The 12329-nt window shown below is 44.0% G+C and overlaps 1 protein-coding gene across 1 annotated transcript in view; it reads left to right on the plus strand.

Moving 5' to 3' along the window:
* LOC101680071 (SV2 related protein) overlaps positions 1–12329 on the plus strand; it is a 73788-nt gene that overhangs the window by 11585 nt on the left and 49874 nt on the right. Inside the window, exon 2 of the mRNA XM_004779097.3 lies at positions 10983–11143. Coding sequence (XP_004779154.1) covers positions 10983–11143 — 161 coding nt within the window. The remainder of the gene's footprint in view (positions 1–10982; positions 11144–12329) is intronic.

Raw genomic sequence — 12329 nt, forward strand, 5'->3', positions numbered from 1 at the left:
ATCGACCTTCCCTTCATCCCTGAAAGTGAGAGGATAATGCCCATAAATGTCCCTTTCCCTCCATCCTCTGATACTCCTCTGTATTCCCATCTCCCATGAATACTTTGGGGGCTGTTCATGTTTCTGATTGGGGGGTTGGTTCTTGAGGTTAGAGAGTCCCACTTATTTGCAATTCCTTCTAATTGAATACCACCCTTTATTCAGTGGAGAGCGGAGTGGACATGTCACCCTCCCACCCCCAGCTAGCCTTTCATGACATTTGTTATTTGTAGCATTTCTCACCTTTTTAAATGTCGGCCCCTCTGGGGCACCTGGGTATCTCAGTGGGTTAAGCCTCTGCTTTCGGCTCAGGTCATGATCTCAGGGTCCTGGGATTGAGCCCTGCATCGGGTTCTCTGCTCAGCAGGGAGCCTGCCCCCCCCCACCGCCTGCCTCTCTGCCTACTTGTGATCTCTCTCTGTCAAATAAATAAATAAATAAATAAATGTCTGACACACACACCACACCCCCCCCCCCACTTTCCAGCAGACTATGAGCACCACGGGAAGGAGCCTTAGTCTGCTTGGCTCACCTTAGAAATCCCAGCAGTACCTTGGACTTGCTATGTGAGGCAGGAACTCAATATGTATTTGTTGAATAAATGAAACAGAGGGTTCCAGTAACATCGGTGGCAGTATTAAAGGTGGAGTTGTTTTTTTTTTTTTTTTTTGGATGGTGAAATACACCTAACATAAATTTATCATCCTAATCATTTGCAAGCATGCAATTCTGTTGCATGAAATACGTTCACAGTTGTGAACCAGCACCACCATCCTTCTCCAGGACCGTTTCATCTTCTCACACTGAAGCCCTGGCCCCATTAAACCCTAATCCCCTGTTCCTCCTTCCCCAGCCCCTGGCCACCGCTGTTCTATTTTGTGCCTATGAAATTGACAACTCCAAGCATCTCAAACGTGGAATCATACAGTATTTGTCATTCTGGCGTATTTCACTTAGCATGACGTTTTCAAGGTTCGTCCCTGTTGTAGCTCACATTGGTACTTCCTTCTTGTCTAAGACTACAGAGTGTCCCCTCGTGTGGATGGACCACTTTTTTATTATCTTTCCATTCAGCTACTGATAACCCCTTGGATTGCTCCCATCTTTGGGGCTATCATGAGTAACACTGCAGTAAACAGGGGTGTACATTCACAAGGGTGTGTGACCATCACCTCTCTCCCTGGTTCCAGAGAATTTTCATCACTCCTAAAGGAAACCCTGCACCATTAGGAAGACACTTTCCACCCCCACCCCCACCCCCCCGCCCCAGGCCCTGGCAACCACAACTCTGCTTTCTGTCTTGTCTCTGTGCATTTGCTTGTTCTGGAAACTTCACCTAAATGGAGTCCTACAACATGCAACCTTTTGTGTCTGGCTTCTTTCACTCAATATCAAGGGCCTTCTGTGTTGTAGCAGGTGTCAGCGGCTAGAGGACTCCCATGCAGTGGTGTGCTCCAGACCATTCATACCAGCTCTAAGATTGATTGATTGTTAAATGTTTGGAATTTTTGGAGCCCATTATTTAACCATTGGCAGGTTGAAATTGGTCACATATACACTCTGGATATTGTCCTATGTTATACACCTTCATGGTTTGGGGGGTTTTCACTGAGATTCCATTTATAGGCATACCACTGGCTTGGGAACACGCCAATGATCTCCATCAGCAGGCCCCCTAAAGCTGCCTCGGATAAATACATGATCAACATGGGGCAGGACGACAGCAGAATGGTCCGTCTGATGCCCTAAATCAGTCCCCAGATGAACAAGAGTGGCACCACCTGGGAATGTGTCAGAAATGCAAAATCTCAGTTCCTGGCTAGGACCTTCTGAATCAGACCTTCTGGGAGTGGGGCCCAGACACCGGTGCTGTGACCAGCCTTGTGGGGGTTCTAAGGCTGCAACCAGATCAAAACCCCCGCACCAATGTGATGACCTGCAGAGCTGTCAGCCAGGCTGGGATGAAGCTGTGCCTTTTGATTCCTGCTCGAGAACACACCGTTTCCCACTGTCTGGCAAAGTCTCCTACCTCAGCCAGCTCAGTTCAGGCCTCACATTCATTCCCCAGACACAGGTGAATTCTGGGTAGAGAAAGTGATGCCCAGTGATTAGGACCAGGGCTCTAATAGGAAAGCCAACCAGGTTGGTCCTCAGTCCCTTCAAGCTGTGTGACCTTGGATGAGTGCATTAACCTCTCTAAGCACTTGTTTCCTCATCTATAAAATGAGGACAAATAACAATATCTAGTTCATAGGTGACTTGTCTGGGTAACAGGAGAGAACATGAAAGGCTTATAGCATAGCTCTGTGCATATAACAAGTGCTCAATTAAAATTGATGTATGGTTTGAGAGCTATTAACTTGGGACTTTGAGGAAGGGGAATTCAATGTTTGTATGCTGCTTAAGATTTGTCTGCCTAATCACTCTGGAGGGGCTGGTTTGTAGCAGATGTCATTGATGTCTGTCCCAGATCCCCTTTACTGGGCTGGTGCATCTCCCAGGGGCCTCCAGGGTTGGCTGCTAATAGCTCACAACTGCCATTGGCTTTAGAAAATTGTCCTTAGCCCAGAGGAGCTGCCTTACCTGGGGACAACCTGGGAGGTTAAGCCCTCCACACCCGGGGCAGACATACCAAGGCCTGACCCAGACTGTGGGGTCTGGGCTCCCAGACCTCTGGGTAGGACCTTCTCAGTGGCATAACTCACATTCCAGAGCTCCATATCAGATCAGATTCTCCCAGAAACCATCTCCCTATTTAGCTTGCCCCCGACCTTGTCCCCGCCTGGCCCAGCCACCCTCACTTCCCAAGGGAAGTACATCCTTAACGAATCATTGCACAAGAATCCCCAACCCATTTTTGCCAAAAGGGAAGACTTTATCCTAAAATTCATTTGGAATCTCAAGGGACCCAGAATAGCCAAAGCAGTCTTGAGAAAGAAGAACAAAACTAGAGGCCTCACACTTTGTGACTTCAAACCTGTGATTAGAACTGACTACAGTGGCCACAAGAAAGACAGAGACCAATGGAGAGAATGGAGAGCTCAGAAATAAATGCTCACATATGCTGCCAAGTGATTTTTGACAAGCATGCCAAGACCATTCGACTGGTGCTGGGAAATCTGGAATATCCACCTGCAAAATAATGAAGTTGGACCCTCACCTTATACCATATACAAAAGTCAACTCAAAATAGAAAGACCTAACCCTATGAAAAGCTCTTAGAAGAAAATACAAGGAAAAAGACTCATGGTATTGGAGTTGTCTGGACTACATCACAATAAAAAACTTGTGTGCATCAAAGGACACAGTCAACAGGGTTGAAAGGTCACCGGCAGAATGGGAGAAAATATTTGTAAGTCAATTCTCAGATAAGGGATTGATATCCAGAATAAACCAACAACAGAAATCTCCAAACATCCTGATTTAAAAATGGATATAAGACTTGAACAGACATTTAGTTCAAAGAAGATATACAAATGGCCAGTAAACACATGAAAAGATGCTCAGTTTTAGGGAAATTCAAATCAATACCACAATGAGATCCTTTTCCATACCCATTAGAGTGGATTTTTTAAAATAAACATATATTTTTTATCCCCAGGGGTACAGGTCTGTGAATCACCAGGTGTACACACTTCACATCACTCACCATAACACATACCCTCCCCAATGTCCATAACCCCACCCCCCTCATTAGAGTGGATTTTATCCAAAAAATGAAACATAGTAATATCGGCAAGGATGTAGAAGCATTGGGACCTTCCTTCACTGGTGATGGAAATGTAAACTGGTGCAGCTGCCTAGGAAAAGAATATGCAGGCTCCTCAAAAAATTAAACACAGAATTATCATATGATCCAGCAATTCCAACTCTGGGTATAGAACCAGAAGAAGTGGAAGCAGGGACTCAATAGATACTCGCACACCCACACTCATAACATTATTCACAACAGCCAAAATGCAGAAGCATCCCAGGTGTCCACCGGTGCATAAATGGTTTAAAAATTATGGCATATCCATACAATGAAATATTATTTAATCTTAAAAAGGGAAGGGCATTCTGACGCTTGCTACAACATGAATTAGCCTTGAGGATATTATTCTAAGTGAAAGAAACCAGTCACAAAAGCACCAGTACTGTATGATTCCACTTACACTGAGGAACCTAGAATAGGTAAATTCATAAACAGAAGGTCGAATGGTGATTAGCAGGGCCTGGAGGGAGAGGGGAATGGGGAGTTAGTGCTGGGTGTGTAGGGTTTCAGCTAGGGACAATGCCTTAAATATCTCAAAATAAAATATTTCTTTCTTTTTTTCCCCCATTTTTTCCATTTTTCAAAAATTAACATATACTGTAGTATTTGTTTCAGGGGTACCAGTTTGTGAATCATCTGTCTTACACAATACACAACACTCACCATAGCACATACCCTCCCCAATGTCCATAACCCAGCCACCCCATCCTTCCCACCTCCTTCTCCTCCAGAAACCCTCAGTTTGCTTCCTGAGGTTAAGAGTCTCTTTTGGTTGTGGTGCAAAAAACAATGAATACTGTTATGCTGAAAATAAATAAATTAATTTTTTTTTAAAAAAGAGTCTCTTATGGTTTGTCTCCCTCTGTTTTCATCTTGTTTCATTTTTCCCTCCCTTCCCCAATGATCCTCTGTCTTGTTTCTCAAATTCCTCAAATTGGTGAGATCATATGATAATTGTATTTCTCTGATTGACAAAATAAGATATTTTTATGGAATAAAAATTAGAGTATGTAGGGAGTGACAGAAGGTTTTGGAGGAGGAGTATCCTGACTTTGGCTGGGAATATAAGGGTTTGATCTGACAGGCATCAGGTGGAACCCTGGATCCATGTCCCTTGAGCTGCGTGACTGGGGGTGAGTCATGAGACGTCTAGGGCCTCAGTTTTCTTGTCTGAAAAGGGGTGGTCATAATCCCAACCTCAGCAGATCAAGTGCATGGAAAACAGCAGCTAGCACAGAGCTGGAACATGAGCTCGATGCTGCTGGACCGTGTTGCTGATGCTCGAGGGGATGGAGTGTTAGCTCTAGGCTTCAGTGGGACCCCACCACCTACAAACTCCGGGCTCTGTGCTCTGTGCTATGTTCTAGCCCAAGGTGAGCTTGATGGCTCTAGTTTTCCAGACACAGGCTTGTTAGTGAGTGGGGGTACAGGTATTTACAAAATTGCTGTGATTTCTTCTGTTTTTCTCCTCTCCAAGTGCACCAGCAAGCTATGTTTCCCATGCTTCTGCGATTTGGTTTACTCTTTCTATGTCAGAACCCCAGTTATTCTTTGGTGAAATACATGGAAGAATGCAAGTTAATTAATAATAATAATAGTAATAATAATAATACTTCAACAGATAAATGGATAAAGAAGATGTGGTCCATATATATAATGGAATATTACTCAGCCTTCAGAAAGGATGAATACCCAACTTTTGCATCAACATGGGTGGGACTGAAGGAGATTATGCTGAGTGAATTAAGTTAAGCAGAGAAAGTCAATTACCATATGGTTTCACTTACTTGTGGAATTAAGGAATAACATGAAGGACATTAGGAGAAGGAAAGGAAAAGTGAAGTGGGTGGACGTCGGACGGGGAGACAAACCATGGGAGGCTTGTTTCTCAGACTCCGAGAAACAAACTGAGGATTTTAGAGGGGATGGGGGTGGGGGGATGGGTGATCCTGGTGATGGGTATTAAGGACATGTATTGCATGGAGCACTGGGTGTTATACGTAAACAATGAATCTTGGAACACTACATCAAAAACTAATGACGTATTGTATGGTGACTAACATAACACAATTAAAAAAAATAAATTAATTTTAAAAATAAAAAAATAATAGCACTATGTTTTACTTAGACATTTCTCCTCTTTTACTTTGTTTTATTTTATTAACATATAATGCATTATTTGCTTCAGGGATACAGGTCTGTGAATCATCAGTCTTACACAATTCATAGCACCCGCCATAGCACATACCCTCCCCAATGTCCGTCATCCAACCACTCTATCCCTCACCCCCTCCTCCCAGCAACCCTCAGTTTGTTTCCTCAGATTAAAAGTCTCTTATGGTTTGTCTTCCTCCCCAGTCCCATCTTGTTTCATTTTTTTCCCTCCCTTCCCCCAACTATTGCCCACCCTGCCTCTCAAATCCCTCATTATTGGAGATATCATATGATAGTTGGCTTTCTCTGACCAACTTTTTTTGCTTAGTATAATACCCTTTAGTGCCACCCACATCATTGCAAATGGCAAGATTTCAGTTTTTTGATGGCTGCATAGTATTCCATTGTAGATATACACCACATCTTCTTTACCCGTTCATCTGTTGATGGACATCTAGGTTCTTTCCATAGTTTGGCTATTGTGGACATTGCTACTATAAACATTTGGGTCCATGTGTCCCTTCGGATCAGTACATTTGTATCTTTAGGGTAAATATCCAGTAATGTGATTGCTGGGTCATAGGGTAGCTCTATTTTCAACTTTTTGAGGACCCTCCATACTGTTTTTGAGAATGATTGCATCAGCTTGCATTCCCACCAACAGTGCAGGAGGGTTCCCCTTTTTCTGCATCCTCGCCAACATCTGTCATTGCCTGACTTGTTAATTCTGGCCATTCTGACTGGTGTGAGGTGGTATCTCACTGTGGTTTTGGTCTGTATATCCCTGATGCTGAGTGATGTAGAGCACTTTTTCACGTGTCTATTGGCCATTTGGATGTCTTCTTTGCAAAAATGTGTGTTCATGTCTTCTGCCCATTTCTTGATTGGATTATTTGTTCTTTGGGTGTTGAGTTTGATAAGTTCTTTACAGATTTTGGATACTATGTCATTTCTGAATATCTTCTCCCATTCTGTTGGTTGTCTTTGGTTTTGTTTGCTTTGCTGTGCAAAAGTTTTTGATCTTGATTAAGTCCCAATAGTTCATTTTTGCCTTTTTTTGCTGTCTTCTGCTCCTCTCTCTCTTTCTTCTTCTGATATTGTAATATTGTTTCATCTTATGGTATCACTTATCTTTCAAATTCTCCCCTCATGGTCCAGTAGTTGTTTGTCTGTCTTATTCTCAGCTTCTTTATTTTCCATAATTTGGCCTTCTATATCACTAATTCTTCCTTCTGCCTCATTTATCCTAGCAGTAGGAGCCTCCATTTTATATTGCACCTTATTAATAGGTATTTAAATTTCAACTTGGTTAGATTTTAGTTCTTTTATTTCTCCAGGAAGGGATTTTATTTCTCCAGAAAAGGATTCTCTAGTATCTTCCATGCTTTTTTTGAGCCCAGCTAGCACCTTGATAATCGTCATTCTGAAATATGGTTCTGACATATTACCAATGTCCGTATTGATTAGGTCCCTAGCCATTGGTACTGCCTCTTGTTCTTTTTTCTTTCTTTTTTTTTTTTTTTGAGGTGAGTTTTTCCACTGTGTCGTTTTATCCAGCTAAGAATAGATGAATGAGAGAACAAAATACTAAAAAGGTAGCAACGACCCCAGAAAAATATACACTAACCAAATTGGAAGAGCTCTGAAACCAGGGAGAAAAGAAAAGAGAAAGAAGGAAGGAAGGAAGGAAAGAAAGAAATATACACATATATACATATGTATATATATTAGACTGGTGAATAGAACATAGCTACACACTTGATTCTGGGTGTATTCTGGTCTGTTAGAAGAAACTGCCTCCCAAAATTTTAAAGAAAGAAAAAATTATATATATATATATATATATATATATATATATGTATATAAAATAAGGGTAAACATGATGAAGGGATGGAATATGACTGTAAAGATGAAGATTAAAAAAGATTATAAACAAATTGATTAGATAAGTAGTTGGTTGAAAAAAGAAACAAAGAAGAAGAAAGAATGTGATCAGGCTGGAGACTAGAACACAGCCATGCACTAGAGTTAGGGTATATTTTGAAATGTTAGAAGAAACTGTATCCCAAAATTTTAAAGAAAGAAAAACCTACATGTATACAAAAAACAAGGTTAAGTATAATGAAGAGATAGAATATAACTATAACAATGAAAATTTTAAAAGATTTTTTAAAGGTATCAATAAGATAAAATACTTTAAAAAGGTTAAAATAGGAAAGAGGAAAAAATTTTAAAATAGAATAAGAAAAAAAAATTTTTATTTTTTAAAGATTTTTTTGTTTATTTGACAGACAGAAATCACAAGTAGGCACAGAGGCAGGCAGAGAGAGTGGGGCAGGGGGCGGAATGCAAGCTCCTTGCCGAGCAGAGAGCATGATGAGGGGCTCAATCTTAAAACCCTGGGATCATGACCTGAGCTGAAGGCAGAGGTTTTAACCCACTGAGCCCACCCAGGTGCCCCAAGGAAAAAAAAAAAATTTTAAACTTAACTTTGAAAGACTAAATGGTCATGGGAGGAAAAGCCATGGATTCTGTATGTTGCTTTCCCCTAACTCTGGAGTTCCGCAGTTCTCCTTGATCCGTGAACTTGGTCTTGGCTGGATGTTCTTGCTGATCTTCTGGGGAAGGGTCTGTTGCAGGAATTTTCAAATGTCTTTGTCCGCTGGCGGAATTGTACCACCCTTGCTAAGGGCCAGGCTAAGCAATGCGCTTGAGTTCACTCTCTCGGGAGGTTTTGTTCCCTGAACGTTTTTCATTCCGCTTTGGAGGACGGGAATGAAGATGGCGGCCTCCCAATATCAGGCCTGGAGTAGCGGAGAGCTCAGGGCGCCACTTCTCAGTGCACTCTCAGAGAAAAGCCGTCAATCCTTCCCATCTCCCTGGTTTCTGGCCACACTCCGAGCTCACCTGGCCTGTGACTGAGCTTTTCTATTGCCCATGGTCCCGTTTAGAGTCTCCAAACCCAGCAGATAACTGCCATGCGCTCCCACACCACTCCTCCCAGAGAAGGAAGGTGAGTCTCCTCAGATCTGCCTTTTGCGGGGTCACTGCTCAAAGAGCAGCTGCCCGACTGTGCCTTGGGTCATGGTTTAAGTTAACCCGGATCTGAGAGCTCCTCCTCAGCTCCGTCTCTACAGCCAGCTACCCGGCTCCGATACCTGGGGGCTCTGCCACACTCAGGCAACCCTAGTCTTTCTGTGACCCCACAAATCCTGATACCACATTGTCCCTGCAAGGGCTCCACTCCCCTAACCCCCCTACCCCCTCCCACCCCCCATTCCCCCCCCCCTTAGCCTCTGGAGTGACGTTCCTCAGGGGAGAAGACTTCTAGAAGTTCCAGTTTTGTGGTCAGCTGCTCCGCTGCTTGCCGGGAGCTGGCCCCTCCCCCCGCTCTCTATTTTCCCGTGTATCGCCTCACTTCTTCATATGTCCTATCTTCCAGAAAGCAGTTGCTTTTCTGCTCCTAGAATTGCTGCTCTTCTTCTCTTCCAGCTCCTGTTGAGTTTATAGGTGCTCAGAATGGTTCCATAACTGTCTAGCTGAATTCCTGGGACCCAACAATACCCAGGTCACCTACTCCTCAGCCATCTTGCCCCTCCCATCCTCTCACCTTGTTAAAACATTGCCCAAATTTGCCTCCTAGCCATTCATGCCTGTGACCTCCCAGATTTCTTTTGTCAAAGCCTTGATAGGAATGGGCATTACTCATTTGATATCACTCTCTGAAGGTGTTTAGTGGCTCAGTCAGTTAAGTGTCTGCCTTTGGCTCAGGTCATGATCTCAGGGTCCTGGGATCAAGCCCTGCATGGGGCTCCTGGCTCAGTGGGGAGCCTGCTTCTCCCTCTCCTTCTGTGTGTGTGCTCTCTTGCTCTCTCTCTAGCACTTATTCTCTCTCAAGTAAATAAATAAAATGTATTTTTAAAAAATATCACTCTCTCCTGTGATGGGAGGAACAGGTCTATCTTGTCTCTGTTTTAGCCCCAAAACCCAGCACGGGGATGGCAGGCAGCAGGGGTTCTGTGTTTGAGAGTGAGGGAGTTGGAAGGAACACAGGTACTTTCACTGTTGAGCCCTAGATGAAGAGATTGCTGCTCAGAGAAACCAAGGTTTGTCCAGAGTAACAGCATAATTTGAAGTAATGTATTGCAAAGTGGAGTCTATGGGTCTCAAACTCAAAAGCCTACAAGGTCAGACAAATGGCTAAGTGCCAAGTAAGAGGAAAAAGGAGCACACATCAGGCTAAGTGTCAAGAGACCCTCAGGGCTAGAGATAATTTGGATAGGAAGAGACTGATCAACCACGGTATATCCTGTCTATAGGGAGGACAGATCTAGCCACCTGGCTCACTTATAGGAATGTGGGCCCCTGATGACAAGATACTCTACTCTTTTTTTTTTTAAAGTATACTCTACTCTTTTTTTTTTTTTAAAGTAATCTCTCCACACAATGTGGGGCTTGAACTCACAACCTTGAGATCAAGAGTCACATGCTCTACCAACTGAGCCAGCCTGGTGTTCCAGATACTCTACTTTTTAAAGAGACATGAGAAATCTGGCTTTTTACATTAGTTTTCTCAATTTAAAAATATGGGTATCCACTTTAAGTTAAAAAAAAAACAACAACTGTGTGGGCAATTTTTTGTGGGCATACTGTAACCCCTAGGTGACCAAATTTTTACCTTTGTTCCATACAGAGAGATAAATCTAAATTCTGAAAATGTGATTCCTAACAGTATTTACATCTAGAACAATTATGTCCTCTTTCATATTGCCTAAAATGTAAGTAGGGTCCCCCTGGAATTGTGCAGTGCCCAACTTACGCAAACGTATGTGGCAGCCCTGATATGTAACTCTTGAAGCTGTCACACCCCCCACCAGTCCAACTCAATAGAAATGCCAACACCTCTTGCCCCATGTCCACTCTATTCTCTGGACCGTGAGAAAAACCTTTCACCTGTCTTGGGCTCAAGAGCTGTGCAGCAGGGCCATCGAAGGGAAGTTCTAGTTATCATGACCAGATTTTCTCTGTCCTCTAGGGTGGTGAAATTCCGTCGCACAGGCGAGAGTGCAAGGTCAGAGGATGACGCGGCTTCAGGAGAGCACGAGGTCCAGATTGAAGGGGTCCGCGTGGGCCTAGAGGCTGTCGAGCTGGACGATGGGGCAGCTGTGCCCAAGGAGTTTGCCAATCCCACTGACGGTGAGAGCGCTCTGCAATTGGGACATCAGCCTGGACCACTGTCAGGGGCTCTGAGGTGCCAGGGTTACCACCCCAGATCGTGCTCCCAGAAGCATCTAGGGAAGGGACAGGTAGGAGGGGCCAGAGGGCTCAGAGGTGATGCTGGAAGTATGGGCTGACCCTACATGGCTTCCTCCAGCAGATAAGGTTACATCACAATCCCCACCAGTCAGCTTCATTGCATAACACACAGCTGAGGACCACAGCAAAAATGATGGTGATGGTGGTGATGGTGATGATGGTGATAATGTTGATAATGTTGGTGATGGTGATGATGGTGGTAATGGTGATGGTGGTGATGATGATGGTAATGATGGTGGTAGTGGTGGTGCGATGACAGTGATGATGAAGATAATGTTGATGGTGATGGTGCTGATGGTGGTGGTAGTGGTGGTGGTGATGATGGTGATGATGAGGATGGTGGTGATGGTGATGATGGTGGTGGTGATGGTGATGGTGGTGCTGATGGTAATGATGGTGGTAGTGGTGGTGTGATGACAGTGATGATAATGTTGGTGGTGATGGTGCTGATGGTGGTGCTGGTGGTAGTGGTGGTGGTGATGACAGTGATGATGATGTTAATGTTGATGGTGATGGTGCTGATGGTGGTGGTAGTGGTGGTGGTGATGATGGTGATGATGATGAGGATGGTGGTGATGGTGATGGTGGTGCTGATGGTGATGATGGTGGTGGTGTGATGACAGTGATGATGATAATGTTGGTGGTGATGGTGCTGATGGTGGTGCTGGTGGTAGTGGTGGTGGTGATGACAGTGATGATGATGAGGATGGTGGTGATGGTGATGATGGTGGTGGTGGTGGTGGTGGTGATGATGGTGATGACGATGATAATGTTGATGCCACTAATGGTGGTGGTGGTGGTGGTGATGAGGAGGAGGAGGATGATAGTGAGGATGATGATGGTAGTGGTGATGATGCTGATGATGGCAAGGCTGATGACGACTCTGGTGGTGGTGATGATAGTGTAATGATAATGGTGATGATGACCATGGTGACAGGAACAGCTGACATTGGCTGAGGATTTACTCTGGGCCAGGCACTGTGTGAAGCACTTTACACATAGGACCCATTTAATCTTCACACCAGTTCCAGTTGGAATTAGTACGCTCATCTTCCCCATTTTGCAG

This window comes from Mustela putorius, unplaced genomic scaffold, assembly GCF_011764305.1.
Source record: "Mustela putorius furo isolate JIRA1106 unplaced genomic scaffold, ASM1176430v1.1 tig00000193_pilon_pilon_pilon, whole genome shotgun sequence".
NCBI lineage: Eukaryota > Metazoa > Chordata > Mammalia > Carnivora > Mustelidae > Mustela > Mustela putorius.